At 36.7% G+C, this 24,776-nt stretch overlaps 5 protein-coding genes across 10 annotated transcripts in view; 3 read left to right on the forward strand and 2 right to left on the reverse strand.

Moving 5' to 3' along the window:
• The window catches only part of LOC138140024 (serine/threonine-protein phosphatase 4 regulatory subunit 1-like), a 75,327-nt gene extending 67,785 nt beyond the window's left edge, over window positions 1-7,542 (forward strand). For 2 of the 3 annotated variants that reach the window (XM_069060690.1, XM_069060709.1), the window contains 8 exons: window positions 2,290-2,588; window positions 3,473-3,643; window positions 4,528-4,814; window positions 4,872-5,604; window positions 5,939-6,023; window positions 6,207-6,823; window positions 6,882-7,152; window positions 7,212-7,542. In XM_069060690.1, coding sequence (XP_068916791.1) covers window positions 2,290-2,588; window positions 3,473-3,643; window positions 4,528-4,814; window positions 4,872-5,604; window positions 5,939-6,023; window positions 6,207-6,823; window positions 6,882-7,152; window positions 7,212-7,375 — 2,627 coding nt within the window. In that variant the 3' untranslated portion in view covers window positions 7,376-7,542. The remainder of the gene's footprint in view (window positions 1-2,289; window positions 2,589-3,472; window positions 3,644-4,527; window positions 4,815-4,871; window positions 5,605-5,938; window positions 6,024-6,206; window positions 6,824-6,881; window positions 7,153-7,211) is intronic. The other variant, XM_069060698.1, reaches the window with a different exon arrangement.
• A 101-nt stretch (window positions 7,543-7,643) lies between these two features.
• LOC138140044 (selenoprotein F) lies at window positions 7,644-9,332 on the forward strand. Its single transcript, XM_069060735.1, has 3 exons — window positions 7,644-7,784; window positions 7,834-7,949; window positions 8,002-9,332. Exons 1-3 carry the CDS (start codon window positions 7,743-7,745, stop codon window positions 8,327-8,329), a joined length of 486 nt encoding a protein of 161 aa, XP_068916836.1. The 5' UTR covers window positions 7,644-7,742; the 3' UTR covers window positions 8,330-9,332.
• Window positions 8,345-9,959, reverse strand: LOC138140040 (cell growth-regulating nucleolar protein). Its single transcript, XM_069060722.1, has 3 exons — window positions 9,670-9,959; window positions 9,385-9,616; window positions 8,345-9,332 (listed from the first exon to the last, which is right to left on the reverse strand). The coding sequence occupies exons 1-3, from the start codon at window positions 9,792-9,794 to the stop codon at window positions 8,364-8,366; spliced, it is 1,326 nt and encodes a 441-aa protein (XP_068916823.1). The 5' UTR covers window positions 9,795-9,959; the 3' UTR covers window positions 8,345-8,363.
• A 269-nt stretch (window positions 9,960-10,228) lies between these two features.
• On the forward strand, window positions 10,229-10,787 carry Srp9 (signal recognition particle 9). The gene is made up of 2 exons (XM_069060748.1): window positions 10,229-10,489; window positions 10,542-10,787. Exons 1-2 carry the CDS (start codon window positions 10,349-10,351, stop codon window positions 10,635-10,637), a joined length of 237 nt encoding a protein of 78 aa, XP_068916849.1. The 5' UTR covers window positions 10,229-10,348; the 3' UTR covers window positions 10,638-10,787.
• Window positions 10,788-10,859: 72 nt separating this feature from the next.
• syd (JNK-interacting protein syd) lies at window positions 10,860-24,574 on the reverse strand. Of its 4 annotated transcripts, XM_069060670.1 has the most exons (18): window positions 24,086-24,574; window positions 23,906-24,032; window positions 23,477-23,858; window positions 23,205-23,421; window positions 19,553-19,622; window positions 19,345-19,362; window positions 19,006-19,063; window positions 18,673-18,952; window positions 18,370-18,622; window positions 17,066-17,346; window positions 16,559-16,987; window positions 16,157-16,506; window positions 12,457-12,709; window positions 12,266-12,401; window positions 11,842-12,135; window positions 11,661-11,789; window positions 11,371-11,452; window positions 10,860-11,285 (listed from the first exon to the last, which is right to left on the reverse strand). In XM_069060670.1, exons 1-18 carry the CDS (start codon window positions 24,308-24,310, stop codon window positions 11,282-11,284), a joined length of 3,588 nt encoding a protein of 1,195 aa, XP_068916771.1. In that variant the 5' UTR covers window positions 24,311-24,574; the 3' UTR covers window positions 10,860-11,281. The 4 variants fall into 4 exon arrangements, with proteins under 4 accessions (XP_068916771.1, XP_068916777.1, XP_068916754.1 ...); XM_069060676.1 differs by lacking the exon at window positions 11,371-11,452 and having other exon boundaries at window positions 23,205-23,304; XM_069060653.1 differs by lacking the exon at window positions 11,371-11,452 and having other exon boundaries at window positions 24,086-24,573.
• Between the last annotated feature and the right edge of the window lie 202 nt (window positions 24,575-24,776).

A 24,776-nucleotide genomic window follows, 5' to 3' on the forward strand; every position in this document is an offset into this window, starting at 1 on the left:
GTTCACATAATTAAATGATCAGTTAATAAAATGCGAATATTTTTTATCTATTATAAATAGCACAGTTGGTTACAAAAAAAAACCGGAAACGAAAATTTACCTAATGTAAATTTGATTTTATCCATTTGTCAATTAGGTGTCTACTTGACAATACTTATCAAATAATTTTAAAAAATGTCATTAAATTTTGACGTTAATTCTAACTTACCTCTCGTAAGAAGGTTTCACACTATGAAAAAATTGTAAAAATGTGCCAGTTTTATTCCGACAGTTCCTGTTTTTTTCGCAACCAACTGTATTTACGTTTTTAAGGAAAGGGAAAATATTCTCTGTAAGTATTACATCAAAACAAAGGTTGAAGATTTGGTGGAACCCAGTTTTTTACGTTGTTTATATGAGGCCAATATTGAAACAAGGTTGAATTTCTCTTTTTTAGCGATGTTGATTAAAGTAAATAAACAAACGAATTCGTTATTTATGAAAATATGGTCCAATATGTGTACTGTTTTATCTCATTGTACCACCTACCTACCAACCAGTCTGTGTGCAGTAAATATCGATAAAACGAGAGGGAAAGAGGAATGAACAATAAAGAAAAGGTGCACTCACTCTCTTTTAGTTTAGTGCAGAAAATCGTGAATTAAATCATACTATATCGGATTCATTGACAAATTTTAAGTGCACGGTAATGAATGAATCTCGTGTACAACTGAACAAATCCTAATCTGATAACAGTCAACACAGCTCACAGTTCATTTACATGTACTTTAAAAAAATTTAAACTCCTCTAGTACAACCTTTGAAGCAACTGCACGGTCATTCAGTTACTTCGAGCTGTTAAAATAGTTGAGATAAACACAATTCCCTTATCCGTGTTGTCGAGGATAACCGCCTGCGAATTTTATCGTAATTCAAGATTATCCGTTTTTAATCGACTTCTTAAGAACTCTGACTAACACCACTAATAATACTCGTATCTTCGGCGAAATTCTACAAAGACCTCTAATTTTAAACGGAGAATTTTCGGATGGGAATGTACGTTGTTCCATTTGAAAATTTAAAATGTGTGGTGGTATTAAAATATGCACAACCTTGAAATTAAATACGTAAAATATGACGGTTCAACGTAAAAACGGAGTACGTTACAGTTGTTTTGAAATGCGTATGTCGGTCGCGTTTGAACGAAGCTTTATAAAAAATTCACCGACACGAGAATTTCTCTGACCGGTAATAATTGCAAAACGGAAAAGGAAAATGCGTTAAAGCGCGGGGTTCGTGTGCGTCCATTTTCGTGAACGGCATCGATTGTTTTTTTGTTTTTACTCATGTGACGTGTAAATATGTGACGGAGTCGAGTTCAAAAAGGGGAAAAGGTCCTCGCACGGTGGCGTCGCCGTAGACACTGTCGTAGGTGGGATGTGTGTCAGGATGCGTTCCTAAATCTTCGTCGGGACCGGAAGCGTGTGAGGCGTAGGTGTGGTGTGGAAGCGGTAAGAACGGGAGTCGCTTCCCTATTGATCGTCTATTTTGCTCTGCGGGGGTTGTATATCACCCTGAACTTGACACCATATCAGAGCGGGCCAAGCATCTCTTTCAATTCCGATTGTTCATTTCCCGTCGCCGCCGCCAGATGGCTCCGATTTTTTCGAAAGGGACGAGAACGCCTCGCCGGCCGAAAACGGACCCGTCCCCCGATTGATCGACCGTCGATAATGCAACAACAACGCTCCGAATGGTAAAAGACGTAGCGACAAACTGGCGTAGAACGCCCCAGACATAGGGCGGTGCTGCGCGAAGTTGAATGAAACATCACGTCGGCGAGTACTACGAGCGTTCAACGATCTCTCCTCGGCGGCTTGCCCGCCGCGACCGGAGCGCCACCACGCGGTCGAATCAAACGAGTTCGTCGGCATGGCACTGGCAACGCTTGGTTTTTGCTCTTGTTATTTTACGGTGCAAAATGTGGAAAAAAAGCGGCGATTTTCTCGACGAACTGCGGCGAACCGATCCTCGGCCCCCGGGGTAAGTAATGTTGGCGGTTTCGAAGCGTCGGAGACATTTCTCGACGTGAAATTCGTTGCGCGTTTCCGGTTAACCTGCAAGAAATATTTAGGCGCAAATCAAAATGGTGGTAACCGCGTGCTTGTACTTTTGCCGCTTTTTTTTTCACGGATAAAAGCGAATCGTCTCGCTATTATAACCTCAAATCGGCGTTAAATCGATGGCGGTTTTCGAATTTCGGTTTTTGATATGGGACCGATTTGTGATTTTTCCATTTTTTTTTTGCAGAGGCCATGGTCAGGGCAGATTTATTGGAACAAATACCGCACATGGCATCGCAAGCATTGAAATACTCCAATCGGGTAGAGTCCCTGAAGACCATCATCAGCGAGTATCTGTTGCCGTTAGTGGTGCGCAACTTGGGCTGTTCGGACAATGCTGTCGACAAAGCTGCACATGCGACATTGATCCACCTGCTGGAACAGGGGCTGATCACGAAACCGCAGGCGGAAATACAAGTCTGTCCGGCCATACTAGCCCTCTCTAACGAAGAACAGAGCGCGGACATAAACACTGGGGCCATTACAGTAAGTTTGCTTCATTTTGTTATCATTTCGGTCATGTTAAAATAACGTTCATCTCATACATCGCAGTGACTGCGTGAAAGACATGGGTAGTGAGATGTTTTATAATTGTGTCTCACTACCTTGTCTTTCATGTGGAGGCTGTTGCAGTGCGACAGTTTGACCACCACTTGATCTCACCTCTGCTTGTCAGAGTTGGCGGTTTTAGATTATAACATTCTATCACAGCCAGCTTTGATGAGCAAAGTTGAGTGTCTTTTTCAACAGTAGATATCTAAGAAGTGCCCATCGAACGAGGATGCCCGAGTCGTCAATTTGGTTGTGAACTCTTATTTTCAATAGATATCACAGCCACTTTGATGAGCTCGGTTGTCTTTGAAACCATCAGTGTGAAGATTGTGGATTACAGTCGGTGCCCTATCAGTCAATTTGGTTGTGAAACCTTGCAATTGTTCGGGTATCACAGCCATTTTGACGAGTTTGGTTGACGACGTTTACATCGATAGCTCCAGGATTGTCCTTCAAATGGTTTTTCAATTTTTATGTGCTGTGTCGCTCATCAACTGGATGTGAAATGGATTTGTAGCTCATATCACAGCCAGCTTTGATGAGCGCTACAACATCTAATGTACACCATTCCATGCTTGACTTTCTCCTATGTTCCAGGTACTTTTGTGGATTGATTTTTTTTTTCTTTCTTAATTTTTGGTGTATGCTTTCGCTCATCAACTGGATGTGAAATGTATTTAGCATCATATCACAGCCAGCTTTGATGAGCGCAAGAGTACACGGTACACATCAGCCGGCCATGTGAGTAAACTTGATGGAAAATGTTATTTTCACCTTCATTACGCGGTGGAGTTGAACACGATTGTTTTTCTTTGCAGTTGATGAGCAAAATGGCTCCGCTTCTGGGACGTGACGTTACCGAGCGGGTGTTTCTGAGAAGATTTTCGCAGCTGTGCTCCAGTAACATGTTTTACACCAGAAAGGTGTGTGCATCGCACATCGGCGATTTTTGCGCAATCGTCGGCAAGGACCAGTTTGAAAAGGTCTTGGTAAGTACAAGTGATTTTTTTTTGCGTGTGACAAATGTGTAATAGGATATTGTACAATTTCAATAACAAAATTTTTGTGACCGGCGATAATCTGCTTCGCATAACTAACGAGAAATGTTCTGGACAAGATAACATAAGCCTGCGAAGTAAAACGATATTTTTGTAAGCAATGTGTGTTGTCTTCAAACAAAACAAAAACGTTCGAGTTACACAAGAATGTGTTCGGTTTAAATAATGCAAAAATTTTACGTTTTACGATCTGCAGAACCGTTATAATACTTGTAGAACTAACAAAGCGCACGATAACCTTATTGTAGAGTTGTTTCTAAAGTAAAAATTCAAGTTTCTTAAATAACGTTATCGTACACGTTTCCGCTTCAACCAGAAGTTTTGAAACGGAGATTTTCGATTTTTAAAAATTCGCATTCCGCGGAACCATTTTTATTTAGAGTTAAAAGAGATTGAGTTGTTCAACCACAGAATTGTAGCGGTGATAAATTTAGAAATGTCAATAAATTTGAAAGTTTAGTAGCAGTTAAATATTAATTGACTCATTATTTGTTGAGTCTAGATTCTGCAAGGAATTTCAAACGTAAGATAGGTCATGGCGATTTTTAAATTTATAAATCCACGTTAGTTTTTTTTTATGTATTAAGGAAAATGGGATATCCGATCTAAAAAGTTTTCAAATCACCACTGTTTTTTTTTAACCACATTCTTCGTTATAGATTTGATTTGAATTGAATTAATGATGAATTTAGACGACGGTCTTCTGATAAGACATAATGAAGGATAAGTTACGTCTACCTGATACAGTTATAACGAGAAATTGATCGTTGTTTTTTTTCTGCTTTCAAATAATGACACGAATTTTTTTTTTGTAGCTGCCGTGTTACATCGCCTTGTGCCAAGACGAAATATGGGGTGTCAGAAAATCGTGTGCGGAGGTAGTAATGTTCGTTTCTACCGTGTGTTCGCCGGAAATACGGCGAACAACTCTGGCTCCGGTGTTCGCAAAACTTTTGCAAGACGATTGCAGATGGGTGCAAATGTCGGCATTTCAGACGTTAGGACCTTTTATATCAACATTTGCCGATCCCTCCATAACAAACACGGCCTACAACAGTCAAGGTGAATTAGTTTTTGTCAACAAGGACGGCAACGAATTTTTGTAAGTTGACAGCGAACGAACTGGAAGAGTCGTTACCGTTGTGCGTGTCCATTTCAGAATAAACTCACCCTCAATTCCCGACGTTAGATTTAAGTATTTACCGAGACAACCGTCAGCTTTAAATTCTGGCCTCGTCAAGTCGTGCAGCGACATAGGACTCGGCGATTGGTGGCAAATTGACGAGGAAGATTCTAAACTTAAATTGGAGAGCGAAATAATAGAGGGAATGAGTACCGAGTTGGATAGCGAACAGACGGCAGAAGAAAATTTCGATCTGGACACTAGTTGTGTCGGTCAGACGGACGAGGACATCAAAGAAATCGTCGAAACTGTGAAAAATGCCGTACTGAGCTACAGAAACGTAGAACAAGAACACGGTGTGATAGGAGATAACTTAAAAACTAACTTAAGCAATGCAAATGTGATAAGTAATATTAAAAATGCAACTTGTGATAACTTAGGTAGCGCTATTACTGAATTAGATGCCGATTTTAAAAACATGACGGTCAAGAACCTAGACGAACCTAGTACATCAAAGTACGATCCCATTGCAAAGGTTTCTGATAACACTAACATTTCCGATAGCAATGTGGAGTCCACCACCGAAGTAAAAGTAGAAAGCACCGAAAACAATCAGGTAATTTTGAATAGTGAGAGTGAGAAAGAAGACGATAACTTACACTTGTACAATTCATACAATTATTGGTACATAAGTCCTGATATGACGTTAGATCTCAGTTTTCTCGAGGAAGGACAACTAGGTCGAGGTAAAATGGATAGAGATTTAAGGGTAAGTAATATGCAGAGCTTTACTAACGCACTTGTGTCATCATAAATTGCTTGGCTTTGTATTTTGTGCTCATTAATACATATTTCGTGCCTCATTTTCTATATGATATCCACATAACGTAAGTACCAGTTTGTATGTTTGTCTTTTTTTTCCACCTTGAAATAATAATTACATACAATGGAATTTATGATGATACATTTTTTATTGTGATGAATTTAGACGACGGTCTTCTGACACAAATTTGAAGTTATAAACGTCATTCTGATTGATTTGTTAATATCACTCTATAAAATCGTTTCGATATTGTTTTTTAATTAGTTTGTTTTAATTTTAGATCGTACTAGAGGATTCGCTCACGGACATAAAGTTGACAGACGACTCTCCTGAGACTGGCAAAAATGAAACTTCTTTTAATTCCGGTAGGTACGCTTCGGTTTTTGTCTCTATGAAATAGAGAAACACCAAAAGTGATTATATCGTACAAGACGATAAACACGTGAAGATAATTTTGTATAAGGCAGACTATGATTAAATTGAATTACGTTCGCGACATCTTAACGTGTTTTTGCTTCGTGGAGTTTGATTGTGTGATGTATTTTTAGAATCGCAAGAGTCTGAAACGAAAGAAATTGTACCGATCGAACCGGAGCAAGACATCGTCCCGCAAGTTCTCATCAGTCATTTCTTTTTGATGACCGACGCTTCATTTTCGATCAACATTGACAACGAAATGTCATACCATTGCGCCTATTCACTGCCTGCAGTAGCGTTAACGTTAGAAAATAAGAACTGGCCACTTCTGAAACATACCATCGAACGTTTGGCGAGCGACATGCAATACAAAGTTAGAAGAACAGTCGCCAGTAGCTTGCACGAATTGGCCTTCATCTTAGGTCGAGATATAGCGACGGAACACTTAACACCAATCTTTGAAGGGTTCATCAAAGATCTCGACGAAGTTCGCATAGGAATATTGAAACATTTGGCCTATTTTCTGAAGATAATTAAACCAGCCAAGCGACTCGCTTACTTACCTAGGTTACAAGAGTTTTTGAGAACGGAAAACGAATGGAATTGGCGTTTCCGTCACGAACTAGCCACGCAGTTATTGTCAATTGTGACCCTCTTCAAACCTGTAGATTCCGCCAAACACATAGGGTTTATTGCCGAAAATCTACTGCACGACGTTTCCGCTGTGCGGCAAGCGGCCATTTCATTGGTAGGTATTTGTTGATTTTGACGATTCTCCACCTACTTAGTATTATTTACTGTTTTAGATAACGGAATTATTGCGACACACTTCAACGAAGCAGGGTCTAAATTCGCTTTTCCTACTTAGATTAGTGGAAAAATTCGCTCATTCGAAAAAATGGAAAAGGCGACAGACTTTCGCCTTGCTGTGTTATAAATTGTTATCGTCGAAAGCTTTACCTCCAGAACAGTTTGCATCTGAAATCATGCCTCATTTGTTAGATTTGAGTTGGGATCCTGTTGCCAATGTCAGATTGGTAGTTGCCAAAACAATAGCACAACATATTATTCCTAATGGTAAGACGTCTTTCTGAAAGGTGTCATATGCTTTAATTTTTTTTTTTTGTTCGTTTCAGAATACTTCAAAGATCCAAGTAACCAGCACTTGGATAGTTTAGAAATAGTCTTGAGGAGGCTAAAAACAGATAAAGATCGTGATGTTCGTCAATATGCCGAAATAAATGATAAATTTGATAAACCAGTGTCACCTCCTCCCTCATTGGATTATAACATCGATTAAATAAACTATGATTAAACTAGATTTTTTTATTCTGGGTTCGTTGTAAATTGATTTGTTTTTTTTATGTTACAATTTTATGAAATTTTTTGTGAGTATATATTTGTAATTTTTATTTGTAAGTTGTAATATATGTAAAAAAATCTTAATAAATTAAAATATCGTGCTGATACTTTCTTTTATTATCCAATCTCGGAGTAACTTGAGCACTTCATCGATAAATTTAAGGAGTAGTTAAATGAGAAGTTTAATTGTAGCGCCATTTTGTTCAAAATTACGCATGCGCATTTCCCACGTTGTGCGTTTGAGGTTATAATTTGTCATTATCACTGCCAGGACACGTAATGTTATAACAAAGTTGATATTAAAAATGAATAAAGTGGTGTACACAGTTTGCGTACTGTTTTTCGTGGTAAGTGAAAATATTCAAGTTTAAAAAGTGTTGTGACTTGTTATTTTAGGAAAGATGTGTTGCGGAGTTTACCACCGAAGACTGTTGGGCATTAGGTTTTAACAAAGCGAATTTATTATGTTCGTCCTGCGATCAACTTACCAAATTTAACTTGGATGTGATAAAGTGTGTTTCGCGAAACATAATTAATCGGTCAATAAAGTTGTTAAAATTGCAGAGACCATTGCAAAGAGTGTTGTCATCAGGATGAAACAACTGTCACAGAAAAAAAATACGCCAGGGCTGTGTTGGAAGTCTGTACGTGCAAATTTGGAGCGTATCCGCAGATCCAAGCATTTATTAAGAGCCACCGACCTCTACAGTTTCCTAACCTCCAAATTAAATACGTGAGGGGTCTTGACCCCATCATAAAGTTGTACGACAAAGATGGTACTTTACAAGAAACTGTTGCTATAGAGAAGTGGAACACTGATTCAGTTGAAGAGTTCCTAAATACTCATTTAATGCCACAAGATGATGATTATTTAAGGACAAATATGGTTTAGATTTGCAATAAAACATTTTCTTAAAAACTACTTTTTATTCCACATTTTCCAACAGTGAAACAACATCATCATTGACAGAAACATTGCCTATTTTTTTTAGTTTTTTATTATATTTCTTGACAGTTTTTTCTGAATATTCTGCATTTCCTGTTTCCATCAGATATGCACTTAACACCTTTTTTTGCAATTTCTTACATGACATGCTACCTTTGGAGTTCAAAATTTTTAAAATTGCATCTTTAAAATTAAAACTGCTTGAATTCTGACATTCAGTATCTTCTAATTCAACATTTACTTTATCCAGCTTTTTCTTGTATGATCCTTCATCACCATTAGTTTGATATTGACTTTTTTTTTCTTTAGTTTCAACATCATTTTGTTGATTTTGTGCTTCTTTTTTCAAGTCCATTGTCTCTCTTTCAATATTTATTAGTTTTATTACTTCATCACATGCTTGTTTTTTTGATTGCTTCTTTTTCTTTTTTGGTTTCTCCTCATCATTTTTAGGTTGAATTTCATTTTGAAGTCCATTCTCTTTAGTTTCAATATTTATTCCTTCCTCAAGTTCTTGTTTTTTTGATTCCTTTTTTTTCTTTTTTGGTTTCTCCTTGTCATTTTTAGGTTGAATTTCATTTTGAAGTCCATTCTCTTTAGTTTCAATATTTATTCCTTCATCAAGTTCTTGTTTTTTTGATTCCTTTTTTTTCTTTTTTGGTTTCTCCTTGTCATCATTTTTAGGTTGAAGCCCATTTTCGCTCATTTCAACATCCACTTTCTGGTCATCTACTTGTTCTAGTTTTTTCTTCTTCTTTACAGGTGCATCCTCACCATCATCAGTAGATTTGTGTTTAGTCTCATTTTCTTTAACAGTACTTTCTTGCTGCTTATTTGATGCATTGCTATTGTCTTTGCTCTGTTCATTTTTGTATTTTTCTATCAAGCTCCAAGCTGCTTCAATATCATTGAAATTTGCTCGCCCACCTAAAGAATTTTGTAAAAAATTCTAAAACACTTTACATTAATAAATGCACAACACATTGCACAAACATGATTACAATAAACTTAGCTTTCTTTCTTGGAACATTGGAGTAAGTTGATATAGTATTCATTAAGTTTTTTAAGGAAGGCTTTAAATTCAGTTCATTCTGTACAATGGACTTGATCATATCGATCCAAGATTCCTGCTTTACGTCTCCTTTTTTCACTATTCCCCCAGGAATAGACCCTTTAGCTGAATATCTTTCTTCTTCTGTGATACATTTTGTATGAACAACATATTCTTCATCTCTGTAAATGTACACCTAAGTTATTAAAGAAAAAATATTTGGAATACTACTTACTTAAAATCCTTGAAACAGTCTACACAGGTTAAGGATTTTGATCTTCGACATTGCATATTGTAATGTTTTTCAACACGTGGTTTTTGGAGGCTTTCGCCACAGTGATTGCACGTGAAAACTACCATTTTTATTGGGTGGTTGTCTTTAATACTTCGAAGAAAAGAAGTTAAACAATATTTTTATCAGCTAAACACTTCTATTTAATCATTTGCTCCTTTTCCACTGCACAACCACAATTTTAACACGTCTCAACGCGAACTCACGAAGTTGCCGCTGATGCTGATGCTAGGCTAGAAAAATTAAATGTTTTAAAATAAATGTTGGTGTCACTGACACGATCAAAAATCACCAACCGAAGAAACTCCCAACTTGCTTTATTTTAAGATTACCAATAATAAAGTACTCTTTTATAATTTATGTACTCCTTGACCTTACGTTTATGCATTAATGGTTTTTCGTAATCTGCGTAGTGGTAGTGCCAACAAAATTAATGAGTTTTAATTCATGTGGCAAATTTGGTGACATTGAAATCTATATGTTGGTGTGATTGATTGTTGTCCCAAAACACGTCCAAATTCTCCCCTCCCCGACTTCCTCACCTTGTTCTTGTCTTCATGCAGTTCTTATGTGTATTAATTTTGACATATTTTTGACATGAATAGTGTTAATTTGAATTAAAATGACTTATTTAAAATCGTGGGAAGAATTCGAAAAAGCTGCTGAAAAGTTATATCTCCAAGCCCCCTCGAAAGCACGGTACACGATGAAATATGTACATTCAAAAAATGTATTAGTTTTAAAAATGACAGATGATGTAGTGGTAAGAAACGATAGCAGAGATTCAGCATGTTTTTATGGCGTTCCTTTTTCAGTGCTTACAATTCAAAACGGAAATAGCCCAAGATGTAAGAAAAGTAGACAAATTTATCAACAATTTATTACGACATATGGCATCAAAAGAACATTAACATAACCTCAATGTTTATAAACATATTGCCACATTTAATTTTTTCAACACATATGTGAGGTACACCTTTACTTTTTAACATTTTTATTTTTGTTACGATGGTGCAGTTAACATGTTGAATGTCTCCAAAAGAATAAAATTGAATCAATTACCTGTAAGTTTCATTTATAATTGCAAACACCATGCAACACGTATTCTTTGTTAAACACGGTGATCAAAAAGCTTAAGCACAATACAATTTATTAATAAATAAAATCTGCTAGCATATATATGTGTTAAAATTTACAAATAAATATAAATAGTTTATACAGAAAATATGTTACAATAACAGAAGAGTTTAAACAACAGTAAAATTTTACAAACATATGTAACCAATTACATATTCACAAGCAGGCAATAATGAGTAGTCTACTTAATTAAAATGTCATTTCAGTATTTTATAAACGTTACCTACAAGCTATGTAGCTATATGAAACTAATTAAAACTTTATTAATATACTTTTTAAATATGTTAAATATCTTTTTTCTTAAAATTAGCTAGTGGACACTTGCCAAACAATCAAATGACTTTTTTCACCTTTGGATTCACCCTGAGCTGCTTCAAGATCACTAGTTTCATTATCGATAATGCTGTCTTCCATTTCATCACCTACCAAAAACGCACGTGTTTAATGCAGGTATTACAACTCTGACGACGTGAGCAGTAGCTAAAGAACATTTATGTCAACACATACCCAACAGGATTCCCAGGAATATCAGACAAAACTTGCCAAACTAGAAGATGTGAGGCTCCATCTCTTGGATCATTATCGTCCTCTGCAAATTTTGTTTCGTCAAATAATTTCTATTCAAGAAATTATTGATACTTATGTACATTGTGTTAGTAACATGATGAATCAAATAAGCTGCCACCCAAACTTTAACTTAATGCTTAATATTCCTAGGAATCCTATGGTTTTGAGCATTAAACTACTAATGTTCCCCTTTTTGTGCATGATGAATATTTTGCCCAAAAAATACTCACCGATTCGAAAATCGATATAACCTTCTCCGCCCGACATCACGAGCATCGCTGACGGTTGCTTCGGAGGCAGACCAATTGACGTGGCGGAAGTAGACAACGCCTCCGAGGGAGTAGACGCAGCACTCATGCCTTCGGAAACGTGAAAGAATTGTGTCCCGTCGACGCGAAACAAACGACTTACCTCCGTTACCGGGAACGGCAACGAAAAACTTGACGTTGTCTCTGTGACCGTGGAAACTGAGCTGGGCGTGAGCCATGGTGCAGTAGGGGACAAAACTTCCTGGAACGGGAGGCACTCGGACTCCTGCACCGGGCAGGCTGTTCGAACCCCTGGGGACGATGCTCCCCGCACATCCTCCGCTTTCGCTCAGCGGGACAGATATGATAACGCCGTTGCTCGTACCTATCCACAGTCTGTTTGACGAAATCAGCAGGCAAGTTATACGCACGAAGGAGAATCCCAGTTTTCCCGTTCCTACGATTTCATAATAAATAATTAATTAAAAACGATTGATCGATTTTGAGTCGATTTAACTTTTGCGAACGTCGGAATTTCATTAAAATTCCTCGCCGACAACAACAGGTGAAGATTGACGAGCACCTACCTAACATTTTACTAACGTAAGGTTCTATATCGACATCTTGCAAGTGTTGGTGAGTGTGAGCATGGTACAGTCTTAAGGTCGAGTCGAGTCGAATTGACACCCAAACTCCTTCTCCCAACCAGGCGATTTGTCTGACCTTCAAAAAGACATTTTTACAACGGATTCGCTCCGCTTTCTTGTAAAATATTTACTGGACTCTCGCGTCTCGGATGGGCTTCTAGAGAATGTATTATTTTCAGTTCGTGAGGTTCCAGCACGTGTATCTTGTTTCGATACCCACACCACACCTTGTCTCCCACTACGGCCAAGCATCTCACCGACTGATACGGTAAACCGACTTGTACCAAGTGATAACGTGACAGGTCCCATTCGCCTTCGTCGTTTCTTGCAAAAATGGCCAGAGTTCCGCATGCCAATGCGGCTACCACTTTGCCATTTATATGTCTGCAAAAATATCAAAAACGTGTCGTTTTAACTAAATCAAATTAAATCAATAGGTACTACACCAAAGGTTACTTCCATTAAGGGTAGTTTGTAAAGCTACACTAGAATTGCACAACCTTCTTACAAAGTGGCAGATGTCTAAACTGTCTGTCTAAAATAGCTATTTGTACAACTAGTTATGAAAGTCATACTTTATTTCATGAATTTGCAGTTTGATTAACGAGGGCGTAGCCCGAGTTAATCAAGCAAATAAGTGAAAAAAAGAGTTTCATAACGTGTTGTACACACTATTTTTTTGCATATCGATGCAAGTTGAGAAATTTGGCCTAAAAGTATTTGTGAAAAATTACAAAAAAAAAAAAAAATAGATATGCTCTGACAATCATCTCCAAGGAAATGGAATAAAATGATGCAAAAAAGTACTACTTTCACTACGATTTTTCATATAAAAAAAGTGTCACTTTCATTACGATATACAAAAAAAAATATTTGGAAGTTTGTACGGGAGCAATTTGAAAAATTTGAAGCCTGACATGGCGTTTCAATCATTGCAATGTATGAACGAATTTTAAGTTATTGTCTTTAGTGCGTACACAAAAAAATTTAAGGTTGTATTCGGGATAATTATTTAGAATAATCGGTTAAAGTTTATCGGTCACGATTTCAACAGAAAACAGACGTGGGTATTACATCGACTAAACCTGCACTTTATTTGCAATGTTTAAAAATTGATGGTGCATAAAATTCTTTCAGACATCACCACGACAACATTCGATATAATTCCCACAATGCCAGGTCAACAACTGTAACAAATGATGAAATAATTCGCAGTCCACCAAAATATGCTAAAGAAATATCCGAAATCGTTGGTGTGCGAGTTAGAGCTTGTGCCAACTGTCGTGATCGATGACCTTGACAAAAGCTGCGCGAAGGCGGAGCCCAATTTTAAAAAGTGAAACGTAAAAACATCGGTCGTTTGGTTAGAATTTTCAGGGTGGCGCCAAATTTGCATTTTACACTGTCCAACGGCTTGGGTTAGAATGCCGGACATTATCTAGGGACCTGTCGCTAAATAAATATCAACATAAATTAGCCCACAAATCTGTAAAGTATGATAAAATGGTACCGATGTTTTTAGTTCGCATATAAGGCCGCTTCGGTACGCATTTTGGTTTCTGCGTCATCGATCATGAGAATTGGCACGAGCTCTAACTATGTATGACTAGTCTGTAAAATTAATAGCGCGATTTTCACACTTTAGAAAAGACACAGTCATTGACAAGGTGCAAAAAGATAATCAACAGTAAGTCGCGAAGAACCACAATATTTTTTTGAAAGTTTATCATGACTGTTCAAACAATTCCATCCACCGGAAAGATCAATTTCACTTTACCAACTCCACTACAAACATAATCCTGTTTTCTAAATTGAAAAATTTCTTAGGTGGAAAGAAGTTTTCTAAAAAATTTGAAAGTTATTGCAAGGTACTGAGGAATATTTTGCCGACTTAGGAGAAACTTCATTTAAAGAGAGAGTAAACAGATTGCAACACCGGTGGAGTAAAATACCTATTGTCCTCGAGGGAATTATGTTGAAAAATAAAACCAGTTTTGAAATTGTCTTTTGCTTCTTTCGAGGTTAGGTCAGAAAATTTGTAAAACGTTCCTCGTATACACTTCCAAGACATTTGCAAATTGTCTTTGTCACAGTTATTTGGTTACACAGTAGAACGTAGCACCGAGTATGTACTTTGCAACAGTTTAAAAAGGCCTATAGACAATGACTATACTTAAAATTGCCATTGGCAGGTTTGCGTTCCTGCACCGACGACCGTTTTCAAAACGAGTATTTTATGTTTCATGCTTCGAAGCTGTATTTTTGTATACCCAGCCCCAAAAATTTGGATTTCTTCCGCAGCAAAATATGTGAAGAAATGAGGACAGTTTGTGCAAAAGTGGATTAAACAATATCAACGATCAAAAACTGTCATGCTATGATGATGATGATGCTATAAAATTGAACTTTGTGAACTGAAAACAGTGTCATAATAGTAGTTTATTTAACGAGTTCGTGTGTAAATTGGGCTTTTTTGGCACACGAACGAGTTGAATATAACGTTTTTTTGTTCGACGAGCCCCTTAGAGGCTCCAAATCGCTTAAAATCTTTAAAATTAGCTTGACGTTTCGTTTTGACAAGTTGTGACATTTATCAAAATCCATTCACACAGGAGAAAATTCTCAAATTTTAAGTGTCAAGCAAAAACCATTTTGTAATTTTAGATATCAATTAGTTTTGGAAGGAACACTATTTTTTAACAAAAAGAGAACACAAAATGAACAATAAGAAAAGTTTATCGCAAATTGGGAGTTACTGTCGCGAGCAAAAAAAAACTGGTCGTCAAATTCATGCTCTGACACAATGGAAAACGCTCCATTGTACATATAACCTATCATCATGTTGTATGACATTCCTTGTCATTTTCTTCTCATTTTTTTGACACTTTGTTGACACGGGCATAATCAGTCAGGGAAATGTTTTAATTTCTGACAATCTAACCAAATTTTGAAATGACATTGACGACCAGAATTTTTTGCTCGCGACAGTACAATATTTCATGAGATATTTTCATATTTGATGGCGGAAACAAAAGACTGAGAAATGTCACAAATTTGTATTGTCAGTGTCAAATTTCTCAAAGACGTTCGTGATTTCAACAGAAATGCAGCTAATTGGTAATAGGAAAGTTATTAATCGTAGAACTAGAGACATGATTTGTAATACGTTTGATTATATGAGAATAACTTCTCCTTTTGAAGCACTGACAAAAATTGGTTTCCTTAGAATTTATTTTTTCAATCTATTTTGCGAAAATTTACATTTACCTAGACATTCCTTTTTACGGCGTTTATAAGAAATTTGACACTGACAATATAATTTTGTGACATTTCTCAGTCTTTTGTTTCCGCCACCAAATATGAAAATACCTCTAACAATCTACAGCAGGAAATTAACAGAATTTGTGAGACTGTATCGAATTTTAAATAAAAATACGTGCAAAATTGCACATATTTTCAAAACAGCTAATCCGACTCGCACCAAAATTAATAGGCCTTGAATCCTTACTAAAACAAATATTTCCTGCAAAGAAACATTCCAACCGGTATTTTTTGCAGAAGTTATCGCCAACGAAAAAAATGGCATAAAAGCGTTAATTTCCAAAACCACTGATCCAATTGGCACCAGCATCAATTGATCTTATCTCGTACACGATTTTTCGACCCTAACGGCATACTTCCTTACACAATAAATCAAATTTCATTGATTTTGAACATGTGCAAATAATATAATCGATGCTCTCCTGAAACCGACCGACTGTAAATTCAGAAGAAAGCGTTAAACGTCACCAAAATTACACCGTTGGTTACCGTACACAAAAACAAACTTACACAATACTTATTACGGCATCTTGAAGTTTGACAGAATGCAAACACTGGTTCCAATTGGCCACTGAAGAATGAACGTACACCATACCATTTTCCGCTCCCAGCCACATGGTGGCCAATACACTCGACATGATTTCCTGATTGCTAGTTTTACCCTCTGCCGGTTCCGGCTTTGCACCATCCGTTTCATTTTCCATACTACTTTCCGTCTCCGTGGGCGTATCACAAGGAGCATCGCTCGTTTCTTCTGACGCTTTTGCATTATCCGCTTCTTCCACCTGAACAACTTTGGTGTATTTATCTTTCTTGTTCACGACCGACTGGTCATTTTCTATAAACGTGACTTTACCAATCTGAAAAATAAATCTTTTTGTTTTTGCTGTTCAATCACACGACACTCCTCACCAATGACGCTTCTTCCATTTCTTCGTGGTTCTTGCCGTTCTGTTTGGTGTTTTCTGATGGCGGTGTGGTGGATTCGTTTTTGCTACTTTCTACATTATCACTACTATCTTTAACATTCTCACTAACATTAATTTTGGTATAAGTTTTATTGTAATCATTCGGACTAGCACCGGGAACACTGGCTATACATAGCACGTGGTTTGCACATACCCCAAAACTATTCAAAATTTCCGCTGGATTGTTGGCATCGATTACAGTTACTATACTAGCAGCGTGCGTGTATGTACAAATCCAAACGAGTGATGACAGTCGCGTTTCCAAAAGGGCACCTTCTCGCAGAGCGTTCAGCTCCTGATCCAAACTGTCCACTTCGTTCTGTTGCACCGGCTCCAATTTTGGTTCTTCTGAATAGAACACGCTTCCTCCCACCTGCGATTAATAATAATAAAACACAATATTATTGTCACTTAAGCTTAAAAAAAACCACCAATAAACCCTTTTTCTCACCATCAAACCACCATCCTTGGTGAACCCTCCCATCAAGTTGACCCCGGCGGCACACCAAATCTTCATGCCTGGCGTGGTCTCCGCCAGCGGTCGACAGTACACGGGAACAGGAACGGGAACTCCGCTGCTGTTCTGTGTCCCTTTGGTCCCGGGTCCCACCTTCCCCGGTAAACTCCACCCGTACGCCTGCAACCTTCCGTCTTCTTTCCTTACGTGGGCTCTCACTTGGCGGTACTGCTCCCGCCTTTCGACAGCTCTTCTCACGGCCAGTTTTTCCGAACCTACAAAAATTCGATGACTCAGTAAAACAAACGCAATGGTAACCAGTACTTACTATTTGTAACTACTGTCAATACTCGATAAGTCACATTTACTATGTATGTACACTTGCACTACAACAGAATGGCTAAGAATGCAGGAAATAAAGGAAATAACGACGTTACTACAATTTAGAGAAAACAAGAAAACGACCAAAAATAAAACACTAAATAAAATTATTAAAATGTATTTAAAATTAACGATTCTTAACAAAAGTAACATATTCGTAACCGGTAACAAGAACAAATTAGGGAGGTAAGACTAGATTAGTTACCAAAACTTTGGATAATTATTCCAACTCAGAACTGAACAATCCTCTTCGTTACATCTTACTCTATTGTTAAAGTGAACGATGCACATCAAACAAAACAAAAACACGAACATGCTGATTTCATCACACACGTTTATTACTTAAAATAGACTCTGGAAAACTTGAAAGTCCGAAAAACCTGATCAGACGCAATCACTCCAGTACGATAAAAACCAGGTGATCAAATAAAAATCATTCAGAATGCGTCCAACTGAAAAATCACCACACCAATAACTTACCCTAAGATTTATAATTTGTACAAAATATATGGCCTGAATGTTGGCTTTAAATTTTTGACTTGTTTGTCTTTTATTTAACTTTTCCTTGCTGTGGAACTCCAAATGATTTTTATTCGATTCGGCACTACACTTATTTCACACAGGAAAGAAAACGAGATTTCAAATAGACTTGTGGCAAAATATATACAGACGTAAGGATACAGTTCAAATTGCGAACTAGAGAAAAATGAGATAAAAACTCGATAGAAACTAAAAAAAAAAAATAAAAATTGTACCAGAGCACGTAGATCTCTTAAGTGTATTTACCAAGCCAAAAAAAACTTGCATAAATACTTGCTCAAAATATTACTAGTCTATAAACTAGCGCATAATAATATATCACAGATAAGTTGACAGCAGGTACAAATAGTTTATAAAAATGAATCACACTTCCGTACCCAATTCGGTTTCGACGAAGTCGTGTCCGGGTCTAGGCAGCGCCCTCACTCCGGGTGCGATCTGATTGGTCGCCGTTTGAAATCGCAAATGGGGCCCCACTAAAGGCCGTTGCGGCCTTTCCGTACCACTAAAAAGGTTACTAAAAAATCTCCATATGCTCTGTTTGCTTTTCTTGTCGAAAGCGGTGTCGTTCTTCGACGCTCGTATCATTTCGGTCCAACGGACGGCTTCTTGCAACTCCATGAAGCGCTCCTTTGATAAATTGTTAGAATTGGCCGCAAAATAAGGAAAGTTCGACTTACTTTATATTGGTTGCGCTCCATGAGAACTCGAGCCATCTCCACTCTGGTGAAACGTTTTCTCTGCGCCATCGGAACGTCGGACTCTTCGTCTCCCGCCTCTTGTTTCGCTTCGTGGGCTTCCTTCACTTTCCTGAGCTCCTCTTCTAGATCGCTGATGCGTTCTCTCAGTTTTGTTCTCGACATGTTCAACGACAGAATTTCTTCTCGAAGCATCTCCAATTCGCCAGTCAGTTCGTCCACTTTTACTATTAGATCGTCTTTTACCACGTTCAGGGCGTTCCTGACACACATACGTTACCAAAAATTTCGAAAAATGTAACAGACATTACTCACTTTGTCGCTAGCAACTCGTTGTTTTCCATTATCAAGTTCTCCACCTCTTTGCCCATCCCTTGAACATTTTTCAATTATTATATCTACCTAATTTGCTTTCCGTAATCGATGCATATACCGTACGCTCGACCCAATTGGGACAAAGGAGTAAATTCAAAATTATACATTTTTATTTGAATATTTGACAGTAGCCATGCTGAACAAATTTTAATACGACGGCTACTCAACACATGCGTTATTTATAAAATCTTTTATTTTTATTACTGCTTGGGTGAAGCAGAGAGTATATATTAAAATGCGCAAAGTAAGTAGTGTTAACTGTAAGAGAAAAAAGCTTACCGTAAAAATTATCGTTGACTGGCCATAGCGAGTTAATGGAACAAACATTGTTAGTATTAGTAGAACGTAATAAAAAAGCTGTAAACGTCCAATAAATGCAGTTTTACAGGATTCTATGTGCATTCCAATAACTTGTGCACTTTGCTAATATTTTATACAAAACAAAACAAAAACAAGCGAGCAGGATCTGCATAATTTTTAGCGTTACCTGATGATGCATATTCTCCAGGATGAACCCAGCCTCCTGTTATGTCGCCATCATCGTCGCCGTCCACATCCTGTGCAGTTATAAAATAATAATGCAAATAAACTGTTACATACAAATAAAAATTACGTTAATCATATTTTAAATTTAAGAATCTACCACAAATAAAAAGTCAACAAAACTGACGACTTTTTTATTGCAAGGTTGTATATAAGAGAAAGTAGGCTCGATCCTGGTTCCTAGGGGAGTTTTTGAGAGTTAAATTTGCATTGGAAGCCTGGTTCCCACAGACTTTGTGAAGTAAATGCAAACAAATCTTAATAGTTAACACAATATTTATAATTGATTTTTCACTCTAGAAACAGTTTGATAATTAACAATTTTATTTAAACACAAATAGTGCCAATCTGGACAATAAAAGTGCAGCCAATTATCAATCGAAAAACGCCCCTAGGAACCAAGATGGAGCCAACTCTATTTAATATAAAGAGCAATCAAATGATGTAATTTGTAATCGAGTTATCCATGATTCCGAAATCATATGTCGTTACTTGAACTCCACGCTCCAATAAATCACAGCGCGAAACACAGGTTAGATCTCGACATATCAATCGCAAAGGACATACGGATTCAAATCCATGGATGACTCGATTACAAATTCATTTGATCGCTCGATATACAGTATGTCCCCGGATTGAGTTTACAAGAGAAAAAAAATTACTTTTGAGTTTACGTAAAAACTTCAGAGGAATAACATTTTTTGCTTCATCTGAAACCCCCATTTCCGTCATTAAAATCTCAGTATTGATACACTGTATTCTTAAATTAACTAACATTTTTTTGTTAAAATTTGGACTTAGAATTAATTTTTATGTTATAAGTTTTATTACAATAGGCCTGGTTTTTTGACAAACAACTTATTACTGTTTCAAAATGTTGTCTTTAGAACAAAGAATTTATTTAATCCAATGTTGGACCGATTTTTGTCACATAATCACAAAATTTAATGAAAAATTTCCCAACAGTTACGAGTATGTATCAGGCATGGGAGTTCAGAAGTTTAAACTTCGATGCAGGGTTGAATTATGTACAGAAAACGGCGCATAGTTAATAGAATAGTTTTATATTTAATTATCATTTGATTTTTTCAAAAAAAAAAAAGGAAAATATTTATCTGCATTTTCTTTGATTTTTATGTTAAGTCTTCCAATATGTTAAAAAAGACTTTTTAATAACAGAAATGGGGGTTTCAGATGAAGCAAAAAATGTTATTCCTCTGAAGTTTTTGCGTAAAATCAAAAATAAAAATGTTTTCCCTCTTGTAAACTCAATCCGGGGACATACTGTATACTAACCAAGGAGGTTACTTTAACCTCCTTGATACTAACTGTATTCAAGGTCTGTTCAAATTTTTTTAATTGTCTTTAAAATGTAAATATTTACAAGTTTTCTTGTAAACACCGTTCACGTTGTTTTGGCATAATGAGAGGCCATGATTAATTTTTTTAAAGTTGGACACAATGTTTGATTTCCGTCACTCACTAATGTGCCTGACATCCGGACCTATCAAAATAAACATATTGCTGAATTTCCCGCGATGTCTGAGTTGCGCTAGACAATGACGCTATTTATAACCTCAAACTTAGTAAAATATAACCTAATTCAACAGATAGCTTTACTACCAAATTAAATGCAAAATTTCCATGGCCTCCCATGCCAAAATGAAGGCATTTTATTAATGGAAATTATAATTTTAAAACACCTATTTTAAATGAATTAAAAATGTATTTTTCTTTAAATTGTACCGCTTTTTAACCAATCTGCATAATCTATATACCGAGTGACTATAAATGATTGAAGGAAAATAGTGGATTGGCAACACTGATGCAGTTGGTAGTGTAAGTCTTCTCCTGGATCATCTGTCAATCATTTCTATTTACGTTAGGTTAAGTCACGAAGTACATTGTCGATTTTGATTTTTTTGACGTTTGTTTCAATTTTAAAAATTGCGTGTGTCATGCCAACGATGTTGCCAACTAAAGATTTCAAATGTGTCACCAACATAACAAAATAATTTTCAATCATTTATAGTCACTCGGTATTTGTAACTTGACTGATTAGTGACACATTAATATTGATACTCCGACAACAAAACAAGTTAAGGATAAATATAACGATCGATTTCATTGGTAGATAATTATCTACTTTCATTAATTTATTATCACTAACTTTTGCAATTAATTGTTTGATTTCAAAACCGACATTTGTTTTTCTTGTCTGATTGTAACAACAGTACTTTACTAATTTTAACATATTTTAATAAAATATTTTATCAATACGACAGTTATTTAATTTGCACTTGACAAAATACAATTTTTATCGGATTTCCACTCTTTTACGATAAATAAAAATGTGTAAAACTTTCTGTAAATGGTGTACTGTTTTATGTAGTAGTGCCAAACGGATGTTGAATATTTATTCCATTTTAAGTGTATTCTAAAGATTGACAACTCACAACTCCGGAACAAAATCAAATCAAATCGAACCCTGCATTCAATTCGTTTTAAATTGTTTCTTGGAATAACTCAGATCTGAATCTTTCGTAAAATCTTAGCGATAATAAAAGTACATTCGTTTGTTACTAATCCAACGATAAAACGTTCAAATGTACATTTTTTAAAAGCAATCAATCACGTTGTAGATTAAAATCACATTTGGATTCAATTAATTCCAGATTTAATCCGGAATATGGATACCCGATAAATCTGATGCGGTCTGGATAAAACCCGGAAGAAGTTCAATTTAATTTAAAATAGAATATGTAGCTAAAACAAAGCCCGCTTTGAATTCTGATAAAATTCAATCTTCAAATATTTAACTAAATTGGCACTACATATGTATTTTGAAAAACGACTTCTAATTTTTTTTGTTTGTTTTGTACATAGTGGAAGACAAATTTGATTTCGAATAAAATCAATTTTTTTAGTTAGCTTTATTAAAACCGAACGAAAACATTGTGATGCAATGGAAAAGTTCTCACTGTAAATATTATTAGAGACGCCAAATTTTAATTATAGCAGTTCCAGGACTTTGCAAATTGTTGTTAAGCAACGATTCAAGTCGCAACAAAAAATGATGGGTCAATTTTAATCACTTATGGTGTTATTCCTTGTTACAAAATTAATATTATTTTCTGACACTCTTAGAATCTAATGCAATATAAATAGACAATACTAATTATTATTTTAAGCCACATTTACGATAATAATTTTGTCAACAAAAGATATTATTTCAACGGTAGAAACATATCTCAAATTCACACTTTTTCCACCTAACTGGTGTAATAAAGAAAACACGGTGATAAATTTTATGCACTTTGATCTCGTGTCCAATGACCCATGCACTGTAACTAATTTAAATTCTTTTACGCTGATTACACCAAAAAGAAAGTTAACATTTCAATCACGTAATTACGATTCCAAGAGAATATTTATATAATTAACTAAGGTCTGATTAAATGAAAGCATCGTATATCTGCATGAAAATGTATCACAGTATTTTTTATTTAGCAATTCCACAATACTGTGAACATTATTAGTGCAATTTTTATGGTTCCTTATTAAACACTTGTTGACAATAAAACTTTTACACAAACCTGGAAACTAAGCTCCTGATACAACGTATTTCCACTTCTTTGTTCCTTTTTCGTGTGCAACCTCCCTGTGTTATTATTGGTTGCTTGCGGTGCCTGTGGACTAACAGGTGATGTAATTACACTCTTATTCTCTAAATTCAAAGAATCAGTTTCTTGTGCTCTTTCTACAGTATGAATCCCTCGTTTGGGACCCATATTATCCAATTCACTGTGTAGGCTACATAAACCAACAATGGGTATAACCAGCATGAAAACAAACAAATGTCTCTCACCTTGGTGACGAGTGAACGCTACTGATCGGCGACGACGGCACACTGTCCACCACTTCTGCGTTCTCCAAAGAAGCGAAACCAAAAGACATGGGTCCTGAACTACGTCCTACATTAATTCTATTCGAGTTTAAGCGTCCCGCTTCCGCTCGTTCGTTGGCGAGTTGTTGCCCAGATAAGAGCAGTTTGGTACGTTCCATGTAGTCCATGTGGGTTTTAAACAGTTCGGTGTAGCGCTCGTGGAGTTTGGCATACTCTTTTTTCAGTTCACCCTCCCTTTCTTCCAGACGGCCTGCGTGTTCCATTGAGTTCTTATGTTTAAGCTCCAGCATCCTGACTATGCTCTCCAGCGCTTCGAGACGCGCTGCCAGTTCTTTTCTTTCACCTATAATTTGACACTGTAAAGTGTGCTTATTTTGATTTTGACTTCACCTTCTGCAGCATCCTCGAATTCTAGCAGTTTTTGTTCTGACGCTTTTCGAGCACCCTTCTCTCGTTCGTACTGCGTGACAAGTTGTTCGTTATCTTCCCTCAACAGTTCTAATTCTACATCGTGTTCCTAGATGCAGAAGTTTAAGGGGTTTATTCAAAAGGGAAATTGTTCACGTGTACCTGATTTTGTTGGTAAGCAGCGTCCAAGCATTCTAGGACGTTGACGAGCAGCGGCATTAACGTTTTGACGACGTCTTCGTCGTAGCGAGCAATCATTCGTTCGAATTCCTGGTAGATACTACCCGCTAGAGATTGCACCTTTTCAGACATCACTACATGCGAGTCTTCGTGAGTGCCGTAAATGGTCTCGGAACCGAGACCACCACCTGAATCGTCTAAATCCATAATTTCCACCTTCTCTATCAACCTACTTTTAAAAACAATCAAGAATTGCACATAATACACGGGCAGGCAAACGGGCACATTATAACCAAGTGATTTATCTAAAGGGATGTGATGCACATTTTACGGGCACTGAATATTTTAGGTGACTTGTCTTCAATTTCGTTACACCCACTGTTTATGACAAAAGTCTTGGAAATCTCATCTAGGAACAACCGCTGCTGTCATTTTTGCTTTGTTGCCAAATCACATTTTGCGCAGTAGCGCGATTAAAAAAACATACAGAAAACACAAAATCCCTAACATATTTAAAAAAGCGATGCAATCTCGCATCCCTCAACTTCTCTACACTTTACCCCTGTAATTAACTGCCACATTCTAAAACCAACGAACCACCAACATCGCTTTTAATTAATCGATGTACTCGCGTCAAGCACACCAGTGGCGTAACGCGTTCTTCAACAATCTT

The sequence above is a fragment of the Tenebrio molitor genome, chromosome 1 (assembly GCF_963966145.1).
Source record: "Tenebrio molitor chromosome 1, icTenMoli1.1, whole genome shotgun sequence".
Lineage (NCBI taxonomy): Eukaryota > Metazoa > Arthropoda > Insecta > Coleoptera > Tenebrionidae > Tenebrio > Tenebrio molitor.